General features: G+C 43.8%; 1 protein-coding gene across 5 annotated transcripts in view; it reads left to right on the forward strand.

The window, feature by feature from the left end:
- Positions 1–23,481, forward strand: part of LOC121299047 (tenascin-like) — a 57,879-nt gene that overhangs the window by 27,947 nt on the left and 6,451 nt on the right. For 3 of the 5 annotated variants that reach the window (XM_041226531.1, XM_041226530.1, XM_041226532.1), the window contains exons 5-15: positions 2,863–3,016; positions 3,628–3,897; positions 6,150–7,970; positions 11,759–11,884; positions 19,300–19,422; positions 20,061–20,204; positions 21,576–21,695; positions 21,980–22,126; positions 22,577–22,719; positions 23,030–23,162; positions 23,320–23,471. In XM_041226531.1, the coding sequence (XP_041082465.1) occupies positions 2,863–3,016; positions 3,628–3,897; positions 6,150–7,970; positions 11,759–11,884; positions 19,300–19,422; positions 20,061–20,204; positions 21,576–21,695; positions 21,980–22,126; positions 22,577–22,719; positions 23,030–23,162; positions 23,320–23,471 (3,333 nt within the window). The remainder of the gene's footprint in view (positions 1–2,862; positions 3,017–3,627; positions 3,898–6,149; positions 7,971–11,758; positions 11,885–19,299; positions 19,423–20,060; positions 20,205–21,575; positions 21,696–21,979; positions 22,127–22,576; positions 22,720–23,029; positions 23,163–23,319; positions 23,472–23,481) is intronic. The other 2 variants (XM_041226534.1, XM_041226535.1) reach the window with 2 other exon arrangements.

Genomic DNA, 23,481 nt, shown 5'->3' on the forward strand with positions numbered 1-23,481 from the left:
AACACAGTACTGCAGTCCAAACACAGTGGAACACAGAACTGCAGTAAAAACACAGTTACACAGTGGAAACACAGTACTGCAGTGCAAACACAGTAGAAACAGTAACACAGTGGAAACACAGGACTGCAGTGCAAACACAGTGGAAACACAGGACTGCAGTGCAAACACAGTAACACAGTGGAAACATAGTACTGCAGTGCAAACACAGTAACACAGTGCAAACACAATAACACAGTGGAAACATAGTACTGCAGTGCAAAACAGTAACGCAGTGGAAACACAGTACTGCAATGCAAACACAGTAACACACTGGAAACACAGTAACACAGTGGAAACACAGCACTGCAGTGCAAACACAGGAACACAGTGGAAACACAGTAATACAGTGGAAACACAGTACTGCAGTGCAAACACAGTAACACAGTGGAAACAAAGTAACACAGTGGAAACACAGTACTGCAGTGGAAACACAAACACAGTGGAAACACAGTAACATAATGGAAACACAGTGACACAGTGGAAACACACTACTGCAAACACAGTGGAAACACAGTAACGCAGTGCAAATACAGTAATACAGTGGAAATTCAGTAACATAGTGGGAACACAGTAACATAGCAGAAAAACAGGAACACAGTGGAAACACAGTAACACAGTGCAAATACAGGAACATAATGGAAACACAGTACTGCAGTGCAAAAACAGTGGAAACAGTAACACAGTGCAAACACAGCAACACAGTGGAAACGCAGTACTGCAGTGCAAACACAGCAACACAGTGCAAACACAGTAACACAGTGGAAACACAGTAATGCAGTGCAAAAACAGTAACACAGTGGAAACACAGTACTGCACTGCAAAAACATTAACACAGTGGCAACACAGTACTGCAGTCCAAACACAGTGGAAGCACAGAACTGCAGTAAAAACACAGTAGAAACAGTAACACATTGGAAACACAGGACTGCAGTGCAAACACAGTAACATAGTGGAAACAAAGTAACATGGTGGAAACACAGTAACACACTGGAAACACAGTACTGCAGTGCAAAAACAGTGGAAACAGTAACACAGTGGAAACACAGTAACACAGTGGGAACACAGTACTGCAGTGCAAACACAGTAACACAGTGGAAACAAAATAACAGTGGAAACACATTACTGCAGTGCAAACACAGTAGAAACAGTAACACAGTGGAAACACAGTACTGCAGTGCAAAAACAGTAACATTGTGGAAACACAGTAATGCAGTGCAAACATAGTAACACAGTGCAAAACCAGTAACACAGTGCCAACACAGTGCAAACACAATGCAAGCACAGTAACACAGTGCAAACACAATGCAAACACAGTAATGCAGTGCAAAAACAATAGCACAGTGGACACACAGTAACACAGTACAAACACAGTAATGCAGTGCAAACATAGTAACACAGTGCAAAACCAGTAACACAGTCCAACACAGTACTGCAGTGCAAGCACAATAACACAGTGCAAGCACCGTAACACAGTGCAAACACAATGCAAACACAGTAACATAGTGCAAACACAGTAATGCAGTGCAAGAACAGTAACACAGTGCAACCACAGTAACATAGTGGAAACACAGTAACACAGTGGAAACACAGTAATGCAGTGCAAAAACAGTAACACAGTGGATACACTGTAACACAGTGCAAACACAATAAGACAGTGCAAGCAGTAGCATGTGCCGATACTTGTATTTTGCAAGTAATTACCTTTAAGAAATTTGAAGTTGTTCAGTATTAATTTAATGGAATAAAACACATTAATTACTCAACACAAAACAATGTGGCTCATCAGTTTCCCTTGTTTGCACAATTACTGCGTATCAATCAATAGCAATGTGACAGTGTTATTAATATAGAACCTGTCGTGATCAAACTCAAACAAAAGATTTTTTAAACAAGTATTTCTCCTGCCTTTCTTTTATACTTTTTTATTATGAAATCATTGAAATCATTTTTATTTCCCTTTCCTTTGAAATGGTTCGTCTCTGCAGTGCATTGTGGGATCGTAGTCCTGGTCAAGATGTAACCCCTGATTAAACTTAACAAAGAAATACATCCCAGTTTCCACAGCGACAGCTCTTGAGTTAGGTTGAACAAAATGTATCATTTACGGGACAAATCAATTGCGTTTTCTAGTTTCGCAACACATTAATAAAAGTATTTAATTAATACCTGCCAACAAATACTTCTTGAAGGCAAGTCATTGGAGATCCCGACCACTGGCACACTCCTAGCCCTGGACAGTGTCTCTGAGCAGCTTAGCAACAATCTCTAATGAACATCACTGTCACTATGGTTGCATCATCCCTGGCTGGCGTCTGCTCTGGGCCAGTTGCTTTCAATTACCCTCCACTGGTTGCACGTAGAGCCCAGCTGTGTTGTGTACGACATGTCACAGGAATGCTGCCGACTTAACTGAGCAGGTCTGCTCTCCATCTGGGGAGAGAAGAAGAAAGCTGTCTCATGGTCCAGAGAGGATGGGGCAGGAACAAGCGTCGTACACACACCCCTAGTGGTCATTCAACAAACTGCATCGCCTTCCTGCTTTCTGCAGTCTGCCCCAAAGAAACCCCACCAGTAGTTTATTCAATAATCCTGAAAGAAACTTTTACAATTAAATGACAATACAAGTCTGTCTCAATGTCTTCAGTGAAACGCTTGTCTGCTTGACTTCTAGCTTCAATCACACTGATGAAGGCACTATAGCTGAAATGCTTGTCTGCTTGACTCAGTATCTTCTAGTTTCAATATCACTGGTGGAGGCACTAGCTGAACACATCTTTGCTGGACTTGGTTTCTTTTAGTTTCTCCCTTTTGTCCCGCTCACAGAAGGAGGATGATGAGAAGCTGACTTCACGGCTGGTGGGTGGGGTCTCTAACTATACCCAGACAGGATTGGCTCCCGGGCAGGAGTACCGAGTGACTCTGAGAGCCGAGCGCAACCAGGAGCTGGGACCACAGGCCTCTACTGACTTCACAACACGTGAGGGAGCACACTACACTCTCACTGTTCTCCCTCTCACTCTGTGCTCCCTCCCCTTCACCATCTCTTCTTCTCACTTTCTTCTCAGTCTGCTCACGCTCCATCTCACTTTTCTTATTATGCCCAATGTCTCAGTGTGTTTATTGTTCACCTCACTCTTTGTCTCCTTTTACTTCTCTCACTTTTCACCTCACCCTCCTCATTCCTCATGTTCTTACTCTTCACCTCACCCTCCTCATTCCTCATGTTCTCACTCTTCACCTCACCCTCCTCATTCCTCATGTTTTCACTCTTCACCTCACCCTCCTCATTCCTCATGTTCTCACTCTTCAACTCACCCTCCTCATTCCTCATGTTCTCACTCTTCACCTCACCCTCCTCATTACTCATGTTCTCACTCGTCCCACTGTATTTCTCACACTTAAATTTAGATAATTTGAAAAAATATATTAAAAAAACAAATACACTTTTACCACAATATGTGTGTCTTATGCAGAGAATATATGTTTGATCTACGATATTACATGAATATTAGATCAGATTTTACTGTAATGATTATCTTAGCTCTGTGTATTTACCTCCCCCCTGTCTCTCTCCACCCCCCCCCCCAGTGATCGGAGGCCCCAAGAACCTGCGTGTCGTCAAGGCGACAGGGGGCGAGGTGGTGGTCCAATGGGAACGCTCAGTCTCCATTGTGGATCGATACCGCCTCTACTTCACCCCGAGCGAGGGGGAGGGGCGTGGAGGAGACATGGACCTGCCCCCCCAGAGAGACTCCGCCCACCTCACTGGCCTGGTGGCGGGGCAGCTGTACAACATCACACTGGTGGCTGAGAAGGGGCGGAGCCGCAGCCTGCCTGCCAGGACACAGGCCATGCCCGGTAGGTGGAGCCACCATAGAAAGCATTCAGTGTCTGCGACATAGGCTTGTGGAACAGCCATAGAAATGACACTGGAGGACTAGAGTGGTAGCAGCCAGGTGGAATAGCCATATAAACAATTCAGGAGGAGTTGATTGACAAGGGGAAATTAAAAATCTATAGAAATGATACAGATGGACTACAGTGAAGAGATAAAATGAAACAGACATTTTAGACGCAGACAAATGGAACAGCCATATCAATCATACAGATGCCCAAATGAAGTAAATAATGATCTGAAGGACCAATGACAAGCCAAAATGAACTGGCTTTATAAATGATGGAAAATGACTGGAGAGGGAAGTTTAAATGAAATGGCTATAGTAATGATACTGAACAATAAAGAAGGTAAAGCCATAAAAATGATAGCGGTGAAAATAATGGTATTAAAGCAAACATTTCTCTTTCAAAGAACCAATCAGAATGATTTGAAAAGGCTCAATGAAATAGCCATACAAAATACAGAAGGACTAAAATGTCAATTTAAGTCAAATGTTCACGAGTATCTGTTGTATATTTGGGGGTGGGGGCGGGGCGGGGGGGGGGGGGTTGTGTTGGCGATGGCATCTTATCAAATTCCAATAAAAATATCCCAATCAGGGTTCAACCACAGAACACACAGGGAGAAACTAGAATAGCCCTAATGAACAATGTGAATTTTCTCATTAACAGCGGCTCCCCTTGTTTTGTTTTTTCCCCCGACGCAGAGTGGAGGAGAGGAGAGTGAGCTGGCTCTCCAGTGCTGATATGATTTCTCTTAAAGGGCCAGTGTGCACTCTCTCTTGTCTTTATTTCCTTCTCTGTCAGAAGTCAGTTTAAGTTCCTTGTTGAACCCCCCCCCCCCCCCCACCCACACACACACACACACACACACACACACACACATTAATAGACAGAGACTAAATTATAGACAGACAGAGAGATTGATCATCAGCAGAGAGAAAGACTGATGGGTAAATAGGCGGACAGACAAACATAAACACAGAGGGCCATAGAAATTATATAGATGAATTAAGAGACAGATATATAGCTAGACAAACATGTATATATTAGATATGCATATAGTTGTTGAAGCTACAATACTTAATTTACCTTGATGCCTTATCACAGGGGACTAGCTTTTAGATAGATAGACAGGCAGACAGACAGGCAGAGACAAACACACAGGCAGAGAGGCAGACAGACAGAGAGACACACAGGCAGAGAGGCAGACAACAGAGACAGAGACAAACACACAGGCAGAGAGACAGACAGACAGAGACAAACACACAGACAGACACACAGGCAGAGAGGAAGACAGACAGAGACAAACACACAGGCAGAGAGGCAGACAGACAGAGACAAACACACAGAGAGACAGACGCAGAGTTTTTACCTGTTCTTTTCCATTGTTGTTTACTTCTACTTCTACAGGATGAATTTTAAAAATAATTATACATTATCATTGTTCTCTGTGCAGATTTCTAACCCTTGAATTCACCCAGCTCGCTGGACTCAGAGGACCAGACTCACAGCTCACAGCTCTAACTTCACAGGTTTTTCCCCAGCTTTTAGGAAGATAACGTCCTCTCATGCTGTCTAAGTATCTGCAGATTTTAGTTTGTTTTATTGCTGCCCTTTTACCTTTTTATGACGTTTGCAATCATTCTGAGAGGTCCTTATTGCAATCATTCAAACAATGTGTTTTTAGATATTTTTTGTTAAGTTTGTGTTGCTTTGACTTCGTTCAGGAGCTGTTCGTCGGTTCTAGTTGCCTGTCATCTGTAACATAGGCTGAATCAAACTGTGTCCTTGCATTAGTAAGCAACGGCACCATCTAGTGCACAGATAATGTATTGCCAGCAAAACTAAAGGCAACCTGATCCAAAGTAGTAGATCACTAGATGGCGCTCACACTGTAAATACACTATAGCTGACCGAGCCATGTGTTACATAATTCTGTGGCAGCAACTAGAACTGAAGAGCAGCTCCTGAGCTCAGTCACAGAACCTGAACACATACTTATAATTTAAAAAAAAAACATAGTTTTTGACTTTTTGCAAACATCATAAAAAGGTTAACAGTAAAAAATCCCCCCCCACACACACACACACACAGGAGAGAATATGCATTTACAGCCAGTTTATTAAGAATTAGACAGAATATATTTTGAAGATAACTTTTTGTAGGATTGTTAGTATCTGTGTGTTACCAACGCTGATTGCTCACTACAGCAGGGTCGATAGCCGATGACCGATTGACCGATCCGGCTATGGAAACGGTTGCCAAGGAAACCCAAGGACCGCCCAAAAGAAAACTGGTGATCCTCAAGGCCAACAGAACCTCAACTACGCTCCCCAATGGAAAGAAGGTCCTCCAAAAAAGACCCCCAACGAAAGAGGTCAAAAAATGGGTCCTACCCAGGTTCAAAGTTCAGGGGTCAGGGGAGGTCATTGCTTCCTCTCCCAGGGGAGAGTTGAATGGCACCAGCAGTAAAGATTTTTGGAAATCCCCAACATATAATAATTCTACTTTGGAGAATGCTGAGACTGAGTCTGGAAAAATACCTGGAAAAATCTCACAGGTGAATCTAAATGATCCTTTACCGGCTGTAACCAAAATCAAGGAGAAGCCATCCACGCAGTACAAGAGCAAAGAAACAGCCTCTGATAAGGAAACCCCAGGACCCACACTGCCTTCATGGAAAGAAACTTCAAAAACCAAAAAGGTTCCATCTGCAGATCTTGCAACCAAACCAAACAAAGTCCTACACAACATCTCCCCTAAAGTCTCTCCAGATCTGGATGGACTGGCTGAGGGAGCACCTACTAGTTTGCCCTCCATCAAACCTGAAAACCTTGGAACGGTCGCCCCTATATCCCCTGGCAAGGTGCAACCCCCCACCCCTCACCCTGGACCACAACATACTGGAGTCTTACCCACTGCAAACTCAACCGCAATGGAGCCGAAAGCTGCCACTCACCAGAGAGCTACCGATGCGTCAGGGGTCAGACATGTGGGTCCGGTGGTGAGAGGGAACTTAAAGCCAGTTTTCCCGGGCAAGAATGGGACCAGATTGAAAATCGACAGGAGCACCCTGCCGAAAAAGATTCTTGGAGTTCCCAAACCTGTTCTAAAGAAGCCATCTCCAGGTGCATCTAGAACCATGCCAGACAAAGTCTTGCCACCTCTAGAGAATTCTCCAACTACCAAAGGTATACCTACAGCTTCAACCCAAGTTGTTAAGAAGCAGTCTCCTGATTCAACCCAGCCCAAACCTGAGGAAGTCTTGACGCTTCTTGGTCAATCTAAATCCACCACAATTGTTCCTACAACTCTGAAGATGAAGACCAAGGAAGGGTTTGTTTCTCTAAACGCCACCGAAACAGACAAACCTCAGTCTATCAAAATTGTTCCTCCAACTTTAAATCCCATTAAGCAGCAATCTCCAGAAGCAACTGCAATCCAGCCTACCTCCAAATCTAAACCCATCATCCACGGGATCTTCATACATGTGGGACCATCAACAGGAGACAACCGGACCAAGGAGAAGGTGGCCCAGGATGTCACCAGATTCATCCACAGGGCACCGAAGAGGAACCTACCCTCTGCCTTATCCAAAGATGCCAGCACTGACCCTATCATAAGAGGGCACCAAACACACCAGAGAACCAGGGTGGTGGATTTGTGGTCACACAAACCCAAATTTGGGGCACCTACTTCCCAAAACGGATGGCAAACCATCACAGGGCCGAAAGGGAAGCCTTTACAGGGGCCCCCAGGGGATGACAGGTGGCCAAAAAACGTCAGGGTCAGGAACTCTACCTCTCGGAGCATGCTGGTGTCCTGGGAAGCACAGAAGGGAGCATTCACTCATTTCGTGGTGACACATAAGGAATTCGGGGCCCAGAGTCTTCCTGTTAAGAGGGTCTTGTCTGGGGAGGCACGCTCCGCCCTCATTGGGGGTCTTAAGCCTGCCACACGGTACACCCTGTCTGTGTTTGGGACGTCCCATGGACAGAGGTCCAGGATCGAGAGGCTCACAGCCCTCACAGGTATTTGGGAGCAGGATCTTCTTTCCCAGTTCTGTTTTAATGACAGGAGGTGTTTGGATGGAGTTGCTGGTGTGGTGTGTTGAGTCTCTCTTGGATCTTGTTAGTTGTTTTACATTTTTGTGGTTGTGCTTTCCACGATTAGTCCACGGTTGGCCATCTTGCTATCTTTCTATCTTTTCCCCCCCTCTCTCCCCTATCACCCTTCTTTCCCCTCTCTCTCTCCTCCCCCCTCTCCTTGTCCTACTCTCTGGCTCTCTCTCTTCAATCCCGCGCTCCTCCTCTGTATTTCATTGTCGTCCAACAACATTTGTCTGGGCAAGGATTTGTGTTTAGTTCATGGCTGGTCATCGTTCAAATCCTTGGGTTCCATTTAGTGTCTGCTCTGCTGTGCAGTGGTCCAGAGTTCATGAATGTTCATGTTATTCATCACAGATGGCAGGTCACATATTAATTACAGTGCAGTCGTGAGAATGGCAATAGAGATTCTGAACCTTTCAGAATACAGTCAAACCAGTGCTTTAAGCTGCCTCTCAATTAAGGCCACATTTTTTCATTTCTGATTTGGTAATTTTGGCAGCAATGTAAACTTCAATATTAAGGCCTCCATCAGCCAAATGCATCTGTTGAATTACATCTGGAACAAGACCAGCATGCTGATTCAACGTGCTTCAAACTTCCAAATTCAAAACCTGCGCCAGACCTTTTGAGGGTGGCAAAAAGCTGCCCGAAGAGACAATGTGACTGAAATGGAACGTTCGTTTCTGTCAAAAAATGGGTTTGATTGTTTTGAAAAAAAAAAGTATAATTGTATGCTGCTTTGTCTCGCATGAGTAATCATCTCAGTTTTGAATATTAATCAGATACATTAATATTCATGCCCATGCTGTGCTAAACTCGATCCTGCTTCTCCTCTGCTATCCTCAGGGAAAGATCACTGTCATCCATCATTGAGTCTTTAGTCCACGGTGTCCTGGGAAAGAGGGTAAGATGATGTTTGGCCACTTCAGCTCACAGTCTTTTTTTCTAGCTCTGGAAGAACTCAGGGTTAAAATAAAATAAAAAAAAACTATTTTTTTTCACAGGGTTAACAAATTCACAGTGTTAACACATGGTTGGCCAATGTTTCAGTTTTATTAGCAAGGGGAAAAGATTCTCTACTTCACTTTTTTTTTTAAATACATTTTACCTAAGGGCAAAACCATGCTTGCGCATCACTGAATCCTTCTCTCTTTTTCCGGGATAAGATTATGTGTGACCATTATCATCTTATGATCATTATTAATATTAATATTTCTTCTTTCTCCTTATTAACTTCAGGATAGTATCATGGTTGGCCCTTAACATCAGCATCTTTCCTTCCATACGTCAGGGTGTGGTTATGGTTGGCCACCCTTGAGCAGCTTCTTTTTTTCTGCCAGATCCTCATTAGCAGTATTTTTCCAAGATGCTGTTGTGGTTTTGTTTGTCAAATGGACCCCTTTCTCTGTATGTGTGTGTTCATGGTTGTCCAGCTTAAATATTATTGTTATATCTTTTAAAGGTACTTTACACCTTCAGAATTCACAGAATATTTTATTTTTTGTTTGTTTATTAGATGGCTTCTTTTTTATGTAACGTAGGCTAGATCAGCAAAGTGCCAGCTAGTGGTCTGTCACATTGGATAGTTTCATTGTGGAGATGCTAATGCTCCAATATAAAGACACTTCCCTACATCACACATGACAATGAACTAGGACTGAAGAGCACAGCCAGAGCAACAGAGACTGATCAGAGCAGCTCCCGAACTCACAGCCAGAGCAACACAGACTGATCAGAGCAGCTCCCGAACTCACAGCCAGAGCAACACAGACTGATCAGAGCAGCTCCCGAACTCACAGCCAGAGCAACACAGACTGATCAGAGCAGCTCCCGAACTCACAGACTGATCAGAGCAGCTCCCGAACTCACAGCCAGAGCAACACAGACTGATCAGAGCAGCTCCCGAACTCACAGCCAGAGCAACACAGACTGATCAGAGCAGCTCCCGAACTAACAGTCAGAGCAACAGAGACTGATCAGAGCAGCTCCTGAACTAACAGCCAGAGCAACAGAGACTGATCAGAGCAGCTCCCGAACTAACAGCCAGAGCAACAGAGACTGATCAGAGCAGCTCCTGAACTCACAGCCAGAGCAACAGAGACTGATCAGAGCAGCTCCCGAACTCACAGCCAGAGCAACACAGACTGATCAGAGCAGCTCCCGAACTCACAGCCAGAGCAACACAGACTGATCAGAGCAGCTCCCGAACTCACAGCCAGAGCAACACAGACTGATCAGAGCAGCTCCCGAACTCACAGCCAGAGCAACACAGACTGATCAGAGCAGCTCCCGAACTCACAGACTGATCAGAGCAGCTCCCGAACTCACTGCCAGAGCAACACAGACTGATCAGAGCAGCTCCCGAACTCACAGCCAGAGCAACACAGACTGATCAGAGCAGCTCCCGAACTCACAGCCAGAGCAACAGAGACTGATCAGAGCAGCTCCCGAACTCACAGCCAGAGCAACAGAGACTGATCAGAGCAGCTCCTGAACTCACAGCCAGAGCAACACAGACTGATCAGAGCAGCTCCCGAACTCACAGCCAGAGCAACAGAGACTGATCAGAGCAGCTCCTGAACTCACAGCCAGAGCAACAGAGACTGATCAGAGCAGCTCCTGAACTCACAGCCAGAGCAACACAGACTGATCAGAGCAGCTCCTGAACTCACAGCCAGAGCAACACAGACTGATCAGAGCAGCTCCTGAACTCACAGCCAGAGCAACACAGACTGATCAGAGCAGCTCCTGAACTCACAGCCAGAGCAACACAGACTGATCAGAGCAGCTCCTGAACTCACAGCCAGAGCAACAGAGACTGATCAGAGCAGCTCCTGAACTCACAGCCAGAGCAACAGAGACTTGTCGTTTCAAAAATCTAGAAATACTAAAAGAAAATTAATAAATGAAATGACAAACGTTTCGACTGGAGGTCAATACGTTTGTCATTGAAATTTTTACTTTTTTTAGCATCTCTAGATGCAGCCCTACGGAGAGTTTAATAACGATGGATATAATATAAAACCACACAGACTGACAGTGAGTGATTTTAATTAGAAGCTCTGAGAATGACTGCAAACATAAAAAGGAAGGGGCACTAATACAAATACATTGTGAAGCTGCTTTCTCATCAAAGATAATAATACAAATAAAATAATGAAATATTCTGCAGACTCAGAGAAGGGTACGAAGCATTCCTTTAAACCTGCCTTCTGAATACCATTAACACATTGTTATTGAAGCGCTGAACACCAGCTCTGTATTGAGAAAGCAGGAATGATCACGTTCGTCAGGATCCTCTAGTTTATTATGTAACAGAGCCTCATTTGTTTAATTTAGAAAGTTAATTAGGAGCAAGTAGGGGATTCCTGTGTGTGTTTTGCTCAGTGTTAGTGTGTGTGTGTCTGTGTGTGTCTCAGTGTTTGTGTGAGTGTGTGTGTATCTGTGTATCAGTTTGTGTGAGTCTATCCCTCTTGTGTGTGCGTGTGTGTGTATATGTGTCTCAGTGTTTGTCTGTGTGCGTGTGTGTGTCAGTGTGTGTGTATGTCTCGGTGTGTGTCTCAGTGTGTGTGTGTGTGTGTCTCAGAGTGTGTGTGTGTCTCAGTGTTTGTGTGTGTGTCTCAGTGTGTGTGTGTCTCAGTGTGTGTGTGTGTGTCTCTCAATGTGTATTTTTTTCTCACCTCTTTAAACTGACCCACCCACATTTCTAGCCCCACCCAATGTAGAGAATGCATTGCCCACGATTACACAGATCGACCAGTCACAGGAAGAGGAGGAGCAGGAGGAGGGAAAGGGGGAGGGGCCAAGGCCAGGCTTGGGTAACGGACTTGCTCCAGGTAACCACGGCGAGGGCATGACATCACACTCTCAGAATCATTGACTGTGTTTCATCTTCTGTTTATTCAACACTGAGATATGAAGTGATTTGAGGTTTTGCAATGTGATGCCACAAGAAGGGGAAAGAAAGGGAGAGCAGAAGGGAGGAGAGAGAAGGGTACAATAGATTGAAGGTGGAAAGTTGGGAGATACAGATGAAAAGAGAGGGTGGTTTTTAAGGGGGTTGGGACATTAGGAGAGGTAGGGGAGGAGAGGAGAACAGCAGAGAAGGGGAGGGCGTGAGAGGTAGAGAGAGAGAAGTAGAGGGAAAGAGACACGGGGAAGAGAGAGATTTGTTCACATTCTTGTTCTTGGTTTCCAGGGGAATAATCTTCTCTCTTCTCATCAGCATTCATTTCATTTAAATCTGTCTCATTTACCCATTTACAGGCATGTTCACAAGGAGGATCAGGAAAGCCAGACCATAATCTCTCTCTCTCTCTCTCTCTCTCTCTCTCTCTCTCTCTCTCTCGCAATTTATTTAATGCAATTGTGCAACAAATATACAAAACTAAGAGTTCTCTGCACTGCCCTGAGGAGGAGGCTGCAATATTATTTCTTTTCACCCCTGTTTCACTACCTCTGGCATCGCAGTGTCCAACACAGGCTACTGCATCAAACATACTTCCCCTCTCTCTCCACCCTTTTGCACTCTCCCTTGCTCCCTCTTCCCCTCACTCCTTCCTCCCCTTACTCCTTGCTCACCTCTTTCCTTCCTCTTCCTCCCTCTCTCCTCTTCCTCCCCTCTCACCCTCCTCTTCTTCCTCTTCCTCCCATCTCTCCTCATCCTCCCTCTCTCCCTCCTCTTCCTCCCTCCTCTCCTTCCTCTTCCTCCCCTTTGTCCCCCTCTCTCCTTCCTCCCCTCTCTCTCTCCGCTTCCTGCTCTTCCTCCCTCTCTCCCTCCTCTTCCCCCTCTCTCCTTCCTCTTCCTCCCCTCTCTCCCTCAACTTCCTGCTCTTCCTCCCTCTCTCCCTCCTCTTCCTCCTGTTTCTCCCCTCTCTCCTTCCTCTTCCTCCCCTCTCTCCCTCCACTTCCTGCTCTTCCTCCCCTCTCTTTGTCCCCTCTCTTCCTCCTCTTCCTCTCCTCTCCATCTATTTCACTTCCCTTCCCCTTTCCCGCTCTTCCTCTCTTTTTAAAACATTGAACAGTTCATTTCATTTTCAGAGTTTACAAACTAATTCTTGACTTATTTTTTTCCTTAATTTTAAACCATGCTTGTAGAAGCACAGATGTGTTTTCATTTAAAGTGCAGAAAATCTTTTTTTCAGTTTACAAATGTTATTTTATTTACAAAAGTTTTTGGGGGCAGCGGGTTTAATAAGTAATTCTTATTTTGTTTTTAAACATTCCTTTTTTAATACTTTGCATTGTTTACATATTCATATTTAATCTGTCCTCTGTTTAATACCCTATCGTGTGTGTTTGCATGCTTCTCTATTGTTGTTTCTGCTCAGAGCTTTATCTGCCATGATTACTAACTATTCCAGCAAAAATGGCTTCTGAAGAGACTCCTCAAGGCTAATTGTGATGAAGTGAGGTGGGGAAGCATAAGTGCTGCACATGCTTCAGTGCACAATACTTTTTCTCAGGGCTTCGGTGCACAGAGCAACACTAATATACTTCCCCACCTTACTTCCACAAATCAACCTTGAGTCTTTTCAGATGCTTTTTTGCAGGAATAGTTAGTAAGCATGTCAGATAAAGCTCTGAGCAGAAACAATAGACAATACAGAACCCAATATACAGTACATAATTCAGTAGACAATATCGGACCCAATGACAATACAGAACTCAATAGACAATACAGACCCAATGACAATACAGGACCCAATATACAGTACATAATTCAATAGACAATACAGGGTTCATTGACAATACAGAACTCAATAGATAATATTCCTCTTATTTGTTGCACAGATCTCAAACATGCAGGTTTGAAACTAGCTTGTGTTAAAGCAAATTGGTATTTTCATTGAAAGCATGATATCTGGTCCTACTATTGATTAAGGAGAGATCTCTGCTTGCACAAGACATGCTCCTAGTTAGTGTTGCACTTCCTGGGTCACCTGGAAGTTGAAACGGCTCCCACCTCTTCAGCGGCTTCTTTCCTGCCATAACCCAGCCAACTGCTGCTCCCCCTGTTGACTGACACGCAGTAACCCAGCACACACTGCTGAGGTGAACTAGGAAGTGCAACAGATTTCCTGAAAGTAAGACACTGAAACTGTGAACTCTCTTCAAACTAAGTGCAGCACCAGAAGTTATACAATAAAAATGCATCTTTACAATATCTTTCAAAACCACACCTGTCCAGTAAAGAAAGTTAAAGCAGCACTCCTTCTTTGTTTCATTATCCAACTTAAACACAAAATAGACACGAAACACTGATACAGTGAACAGGACCTGTAGCAGCGCACTCTCCCCCGGCACAGAGCACCATGTCTTCTAGACTCTAGACCAGGGCTTCTCAACCTAGGCTGTCCATCCTGTAGAGTCTAGACCAGGGCTTCTCAATCAGGGCATCCTCTAGAGTCTAGAACAGGACTTCTCAACCTGGGCGTCCTCTAGAGTCTAGAACAGGACTTATCAACCTGGGCGTCGTCTAGAGTCTAGAACAGGACTTCTCAACCTGGGCATCCTCTAGAGTCTAGACCACAGCTTCTCAATCAGGATGTCCTCTAGAGTCTAGAATAGGACTTCTCAACCTGGGCACCCTCTAGAGTCTAGACCAGGGCTTCTCAGCCTAGGCATCCTCTAGAGTCTAGAACAGGACTTTTTCAACCTGGGAGTCCTCCAGAGTCTAGAACAGGACTTCTCAACCTGGGTGTCTTCTAATTAGACCAGGGCTTCTCAACCTGGACTGGGTGTCCTCTAGAGCAGTTTCTCAACGACTGGTCTGTGGACCGGCGCCGGTCTGTGACAGCTTCCTTACCGGTCCTTGGAATTTAAAAAATAAAATAAAATAAATAAAAAACATGGTTAAGTTTTTCCCCTGAAGTGCCTTAATTGGGTTGACCTCAGTTGCCATGGCCCTGCCCGTTGCAGTTGGCATGCATGTCGTCACAGTACTTAGTCGTGGCGGAGAGCAGAAAGTGACCTTGACATGTTAACTATAAACAGATATTTATATTTTAAGTTGCTTGTATCGCCACATTCAAAACAGCAGGACGTAGACACTACTCAACGGCTATTTAACCACAACTGGAGTCAACGGTCCCTGGGACGTCGCGACACGGTGGCACAACCGCTACTGTACCATCGGAGTGGTTTTCATGAATTCAATGTCACTGTCAAAACAGGTGTCTTTGCACCGACTTTTTGGAATTGGTAACAGCACAGGGAAGCGTAACGGAGATGGTAATGATGAGGAATGTAGAGAAAAGGAAAGCAATGATGCTCTGAAACCTTCAAAAATGCTTTGTCACTTTTGAAACTAAACACCCAAATTTAAAAGAAAAGCCAGCGGAATTTTTCCAGCGGACGTAAGATGAAGTGAAGGCACAACAGAAACTATTGCACGCTGCCACAACAACAAATTAAGGTGCGTTAAAAGCATCATACCTGCTGTCCCTTTGCATACCCAAATGCAAATCACCATTCACAACTGATGAAGAATTAATAATATTCAATAATAGATGCCTGTCGCAAAGTCTTGGGTGATATCGGCTGCCAAAAAAGTGAGTTGCATTCCTTTGTCAAATAATACTGTCTCACACAGAATCACTGACATTGCAGAAGATATTGAATTCCAATTGATAGAGATAGTGAAAATATCAGGCTGGTTTGCAATGCAGTTGGATGAGTAGACGAACATTTCTAATAGCATAACTCTTATTGTTTATGTGCAATATGTATATGAAGGTGCATTTCACGAAGATCTACCCTGTTGTGAGGAATTGCCTCAAATACCACCGGTGCTGAAATTTCTGGAGTATGTGACAGGACTCCAGTGGGACAGCTGTGTGTGAAGTTGCACCAGGGGCTCAAGCCCTTGGCAGCCAAAAATTGTCTCCAGAGTTTAATGATGTGCTTGGCATAGTTATTAAAATTGTGGATTTTGTGAAAACAAATGGACTGAATTATCGCATCTTCACGGCTATGTGTGAAGAAATGGGGGCCGATCACCACATTTACTCTTACACACTGAAGTGCAATGGTTATCCCATGGTGAAGTGCTACACTGTGTGAATGAACTGCGACGGGAACTTGAAGCCTTTCTGACTCAAAAGAAGTCTCCTTTGGCAGAATATCTTCAGGATCTACAATGGCTCCCCAAGATTGTAGAATACCATTGAGATTTACAATGACTTACCAAGCTTGCAGAATACCATTGAGATTTACACTGGCTCCCAAGCTTGCAGAATACATTCAGGATTTACAATGGCTCCCCAAGTTGCAGAATACCATAGAGATTTACAATAGCTCACCAAGCTTGCAGAATACCATAGAAATTTACAATAGCTCACCAAGCTTGCAAAATACCATTGAGATTTACAATGACTTGCCAAGCTTAGAGAATACCATTGACATTTACAATGACTCGCCAAGCTTGTAGAATACCATCAGGATTTACAATATCTCACCAAGTTTGCCAAATACCATCGCGATTTACAAGGGCTCCCTAAGCTTGCATATTTGGCAGATATATTTGATCACTTCAACCAGCTCACTCTCTCTATGCAGGGAAGCATGTCAAGTGTCTTTTGATTTTTTGACAAGATCAGAGGCTATAAAAAAAAAAGCTCCAAGTTTGGAAAGAAAGAGTCAGATGTGATTGTTCCCATCAATTGCATATTTCAATTGATGACAGTAAAGATGTGGATCTGTCTCTCCTATGCGAGATAATCTCAATCCATTTAAAATTTCCCATCTGACTCTGATCCACGGAAAGGAAAGCAGTGGGTTTGTGATCCTTTCTTATCTGTGGAAACAGACCTCCCTGTCACCATTATTGAAGGACAAGCTGCTGGAACTGTCAAGTGATGAGGGTCTGAAGATACAATTTCATAAAGTGACTTTACCTATCGCAATAGCATATATCGCAATAGCATGAGCATTGGAAACCCGCTCCAAGTGTCCTTGTCAAACATTCATCCACAGACTGAAAAACTTGCATTTAAGATGCAGACACAGAAATCTCATAGCAGTCTGATGAGTGTCACCATCTAATCTTTTATTTTTTAAACCAAATCGACCGAATTATCCTTACTGTTCAAATGTTAAATAGTAAGATATCATATATAATCGAAGTTCTGATTTGGGGGTTTTATTTTTAAAATGGGTGTATGCTTCACCACACACAACGCTGCACTGAAGCTGAAGCCCACCGACAACTAAATGATGATTCCTGATCTATGTCCTTGGAGGAATTGGAAGCATTTATCACCTTATTGTTTATTCATGCAGCATTTGGTGCCAACAGCCTGTCGCTGGACAGCTTGTGGTCCAGTAAGTGGGGACCTTCTTTTTTTCCAGAGACAAAGGCACAGAATCGCTTATCTGAAATCAGAAGTTTTGTGTTTCGATTTGAAGACGACCTGAAGCCTGCACCTTCAAAATGATCAATTTGCCCTGGTATCCAAAGTTTGAAACCGCTTCATTGATAACAGTATTCTCAACTACAAACTAGGAGGGAACGTTACAGTGGAGGAGCAGCTTTTTCAAGCTTTTTTTTTTTTTTGTCGGTGGACTCAATAAAAGTCTAACTAGCCTGACAAATTTGACAAAGTTTTAGCTGGCAGCAGACGTTCAGTCCAAATATTTGGTCAATGGCTACCCCTACTTGGGTAAGGATGAGTCTTGCCCAGCTAACCAAAGGCTGTGTGATGTTTCAGCCTAAGGGACACTATTTAGGAAAAAGGAGAAATGTTATCACCAACAATTTTCTTTACCTCACTGCAATTGGCAAAAGAAGCCTGGATGTAACTGTAAATACCTTCTGTAAACTGTAAATAAGGACAATTGGGCATCTTTTTGTTTTGTGGTTTTAGGGACAGTATTTGTTTTTGTCAGCTCCTAATTAAATTGTCCAAAAGCACTAAACTGCCGTATCAAAGCACTAAACTACTGTGTCAAAGCACTAAATTGCCATATCAAAGCACTAAACTGGTGTATCAAAGCACTAAACTGCTGTATCAAAGCACTAAACTACTGTGTCAAAGCACTAAACCTCCGTATCAAAGCACTAAATTGCCGTATCAAAGCACTAAACCTCCGTATCAAAGCACTAAACTACTGTGTCAAAGCACTAAATTGCCATATCAAAGCACTAAACCTCCGTATCAAAGCACCAAACTGCAGTGTCAAAGCACTAAATTGCCGTATCGAAGCACTAAACTGCAGTGTCAAAGCACTAAAATGCAGTGTCAAAGCACTAAACTGCCGTATCAAAGCACTAAACTGCAGTGTCAAAGCACTAAACTGCAGTGTCAAAGCACTAAACTGCAGTGTCAAAGCACTAAACCGCAGTGTCAAAGCACTAAACTGCAGTATCAAAGCACTAAACTGCAGTGTCAAAGCACTAAACTGCAGTGTCAAAGCACTAAACTGCCGTGTCAAAGCACTAAACCGCCGTGTCAAAGCACTAAACTGCAGTATCAAAGCACTAAACTGCAGTGTCAAAGCACTAAATTGCCGTATCAAAGCACTAAACTGCAGTGTCAAAGCACTAAACCGCCGTATCAAAGCACTAAACTGCAGTATCAAAGCACTAAATCGCAGTGTCAAAGCACTAAACTGCAGTGTCAAAGCACTAAACTGCAGTGTCAAAGCACTAAACCGCCGTATCAAAGCACTAAACTGCAGTATCAAAGCACTAAACTGCAGTGTCAAAGCACTAAACTGCAGTGTCAAAGCACTAAACTGCAGTGTCAAAGCACTAAACCGCCGTATCAAAGCACTAAACTGCAGTATCAAAGCACTAAACTGCAGTGTCAAAGCACTAAACCGCCGTATCAAAGCACTAAACTGCAGTATCAAAGCACTAAACTGCAGTGTCAAAGCACTAAACTGCAGTGTCAAAGCACTAAACCGCAGTGTCAAAGCACTAAACTGCAGTGTCAAAGCACTAAACTGCAGTGTCAAAGCACTAAACCGCCGTGTCAAAGCACTAAACTGCAGTGTCAAAGCACTAAACCTCCGTATCAAAGCACTAAACCTCCGTATCAAAGAGACTGAGGGCTAGTTTTTCAAAGCTAAAAGAAAAAAAAAAAACACCAAATACAATTATAAAACAAAAAAAGAAATCATTTGAGACTACCTACAAGTTGTTAAATTAAAAGTGGTTTATGTCTGGTTTGGTAAATTTATTGGGAGCTCCTTTATGAAAAATAACTGTACGTTTTCTAAAGGGTGATTCTAACTGTCTGTGTTGCAGGCCCTGACGTCCCGCAAGAGCTCTCCTTCAGCAACATCACTGACACCTCCGTCGAGGTCACCTGGAGGCTCCCCTCAGCCCCAGTGGACAGCTTCAAGATCACCTACACTCACTCACAGGAAGGTGAGCGCTGTACTCTACACAGCATTGCTAACCAAGCTTTGTAATCCATTCTCTTACCTCTTATTAGCTTTATTAATTCACAGCTAGTGGTGACCCCCCGCCCCCTTTAAAGAAGTGCTAACTATCTTTAAAATTTTGACTGTCAAGCATCAATTAAAAAAATAGTTTTTTAATCGTATTCTTCTTCTTATTACCTATAAGGCCTTACATGGTCTTGGACCTTTTTATCTTCAAGATCTGCTGACTCCATATGTCCCTGGTCATTCCCTGATATAGGAAAATTCTCATCTTCTGACAGTCCCTAAAATTTGTTTGAACTCTGTTGGAGCCGGGGCATTTAGTTATAATGCCCCTTGTCTTTGGAACTTGCTCCCGATTCATATCAGGAATGCTAGCACAATTTAATCTTGGAAATCCTGTTTGAAAATGTATTTGTTTGGGTCTGTTTATTTGTAGATGGATTATATATTATACACAGGCTTTTTTATATTTATTTTGCAAAGTGCCCTGGAATGCTTGCATGAAGAGTGTTATGCAATTTGTATTATTATTATATTATTTTTTATTATTATTATTATTATTATTATTATTATAAGTACTGTCTCTTTACCTCCCCCTCCCACCCCGCTCCCCCCCAGGAGAGCCCCACAGTGTTACGGTGGAGGGCAGGAAGTCACGGGTCACGCTGAGAAGACTGGTTCCGGGGTCGCAGTATGAGGTCAGCGTGATGTCTATCAGGGGGATGGGCGAGAGCGAGCCAATCACAGGAGTCGTCATCACGGGTGAATAATGGGATTGAGCGGAAGTGTGACTGTGATTGCAGCATTTTCAATTTGTGATTGTGTGATTATGTGAATTTTTTTAGTTGGTGCCTTGTGTGTGATTGCATTTGATTGTGTGTCTTATTGACAGTGTGTTATTTACAGTGTGCTAATGACAGTGTGTTATCTAGTGTGTTAGTCACAGCGTTTTATTGGCAGTGTGTTATTGGCAGTGTGTTATTCACAATGTGTTATTCACAGTGTGTTATTGACAGTGCATTATTGACAGTGTGCTATTGACAGTGTGTTATTGGCAGTGTGTTATTCACAGTGTGTTATTCACAGTGTGTTATTGACAGTGCATTATTGACAGTGTGCTATTGGCAGTGTGCTATTGACAATATGTTATGCACAGTGTGTTATTGGCAGTGTGTTATTGGCAGTGTGTTATTGGCAGTGTGTTACTCACATTGTGTTATTCACATTGTGTTATTCACAGTGTGTTGTTTACAATGTGTTATTGGCAGTTTGTTATTGACAGTATTATTCACGGTGTGTTATTGACAGTGTGTTATTGACAGTGTATTATTGGCAGTGTTATTCACAGTGTGTTATTCTCAGTGTGTTATTGGCAGTGTGTTGTTCACATTGTGTTATTCACATTGTGTTATTCACAGTGTGTTATTGGCAGTTTGTTATCGACAGCGTAATTCACAGTGTGTTATTGACAGTGTGTTATTGACAGTGTGTTATTGGCAGTGTGTTATTCACAGTGTGTTATTCACAGTGTGTTATTGGCAGTGCATTATTGACAGTGTGCTATTGACAGTGTGTTATTGGCAGTGTGCTATTGACAGTGTGTTATTAGCAGTGTATTATTCACAGTGTGTTATTAGCAGTGTGTTATTCTCAGTGTGTTATTGGCAGTGTGTTATTCATGTTGTGTTATTCACATTGTGTTATTCACAGTGTGTTATTGACATTGTGCTATTGGCAGTGTGCTATTGACAGTGTGTTATTGGCAGAGTGTTATTGACAGTGTGCTATTGACAGTGTGCTATTGGCAGTGTGTTATTCACAGTGTGTTATTGGAAGTGTGTTATTCACGTTGTGTTATTCACGTTATGTTATTCACATTGTGTTATTCATGTTGTGTTATTCACAGTGTGTTATTGGCATTGTGTTATTGACAGTATTATTGACAGTGTGTTATTGGCAGTTTGTTATTGACAGTGTTATTCACAGTGTGTTATTGGCAGTGTGTTATTGCCAGTGTGTTATTCACAGTGTGTTACTGTCAGTGAGTTATTGACAGTGTATTATTGACAGTGTGTTATTCACAGTGTGTTATTGGCAGTGTGGTATTCACAGTGTTTATTGTCTTGTCTCCAGTGCCGGACGCTCCCACAGATCTGCGTGCTGTCAATGTGACAGACTCAATGGCGCTGTTGCTTTGGAGACCGTCGCTGGCCACAGTGGACCATTACATCATCACATATAACGCCCGAGGCGGTGAGCTCACGAGACTCTGCTTATTATACTTCACAATGAGGGGGGGGGCTGTCCACTCAAATAAAAACATTGCAGCAGACTGACTGGTTTATAGGCTGGGTTATTAAGAACATGCGTGTTATTGTACATATTTAATTGAACACTAACAGATGTGCAGGCAGAGCTACATATTCAAAAGCACATTGTCTCCATCTCTCCTGAGTGAGTTTTTTCATCTTCGAAGCCATTAACCTGACTCTCCCCGCCCTCCCCCTTTCTCTCTCACACAATCTCTCCCCCCACAGTCCCAGAGATGAACATGACGAGGTCTGGCAACGTGGCCGAACTGCAGCTGAAGGGGTTAAAGGTCAACACTCTGTACAGAGTGACAGTGACCAGTGAGCGAGAGGGAGTGACCAGCGCTCCGGCAAGCACCACCTTCACCACCACAGGTCAGCCCCCGACCCCTGACCCCTGGCCCCTGATTTGTCATACACCCCAGTTTGAACAGAGCAGATGAATGTATTGATAGGCCTCTACTCTGCACTTCTACTGAGTAGGCTGCAAGCTGCAGTATTATGCTGGCTGTGGATTCTGCTCCTCTCTTTTTTCCCTTTTCACCCATAAAAAAGATTTGTTGTCGTCGTCCTCCTTTTTTTAATCAAGAAACTTAGAGAGCAGAGTTTTCCTGAATCTGTGTTTTGTTCAGTGGAGGATGAAGTGTGTCTCTGATTCAGTCTCTCCACTGTCTGTGCGTTTTGTTCAGTGGAGGATGAAGTGCGTCTCTGATTCAGTCTCTCCACTGTCTGGGTTCACTGTTTAATATGTATTTTCTTTGCCAGTTTGTTGATTCTGTGTATGTTTTGGTTTTTTTAACCACCCCTCTCTCCTTTTATCTGCAGCCATATCGACAGGGGAGGGGCCTCGTGACCTCACAGCCAATCAGGTGACCCCTCACTCTGCCATGCTGCAGTGGAAGCCTCCCGGGAGTGCAGTTACGGGGTACATCCTGACAGTGCAGGGTGCTGCCGGGGAGATTATCAGGGTGAGACCAGAGAGGGTGTGGGTGTGTATGTTTTCTGAGAGATTGAGCGAGTGAGTGAGTGAGTGTGTATGAATCTGTGTGAGTGTATGAGAGTGTGTGAGGCTGTGTGACAGTGACAGCTCGCCCGGTTCCTAAAAGCTGATTGATCTAAAAACACTGTCAACTTAAAGGTTCTGGTGATTCTGCCTCAACAACATGACTAGGTACCCCTTCCATGCCATCACCACTCTGTGTGAAGAAGTGCCCCCTATCCTACCATGTCCTTTGGTCCTGGCTTCTGTGCTCTGATTTAAGTGTCTGTCTCTCACAGGAAGTGACTCTTGAGCCCAGTGTGAGCAGTCACAGGCTGGACACACTGGTCCCAGTAACGCGCTACACTGTGAGCCTGATGGGAGTGAGGGGGGGTGAGAGGACTGCGACCATCACAACTTCATTCACTACTGGTCAGTCCCTTTGTCTGTCTGAGTGCCTGTCTGTCTGTTGGCCTATGTGTCTGTTTCTCTCTCTCGCTCTATCTCTCTCTCGTCTCTCTCTCAGCCCTTCCACACACCCCCTCTCTCACTCCCTCTCTCACGTCCTCTCTTGTTCCCTCTCCCTCAGGTGTGCTTCGATTCCCTCACCCTGTTGATTGCTCTCAGGAGCTACTGAATGGAATGCAGAAGTCGGGAAAGACCACAGTGTACCTGGGGGGGAACCGGGAGACACCACTGCAGGTCTACTGTGACATGGAGACTGATGGGGGAGGCTGGATTGTGAGTCTGA

Source organism: Polyodon spathula, chromosome 24 (assembly GCF_017654505.1).
Source record: "Polyodon spathula isolate WHYD16114869_AA chromosome 24, ASM1765450v1, whole genome shotgun sequence".
NCBI classification, from domain to species: domain Eukaryota; kingdom Metazoa; phylum Chordata; class Actinopteri; order Acipenseriformes; family Polyodontidae; genus Polyodon; species Polyodon spathula.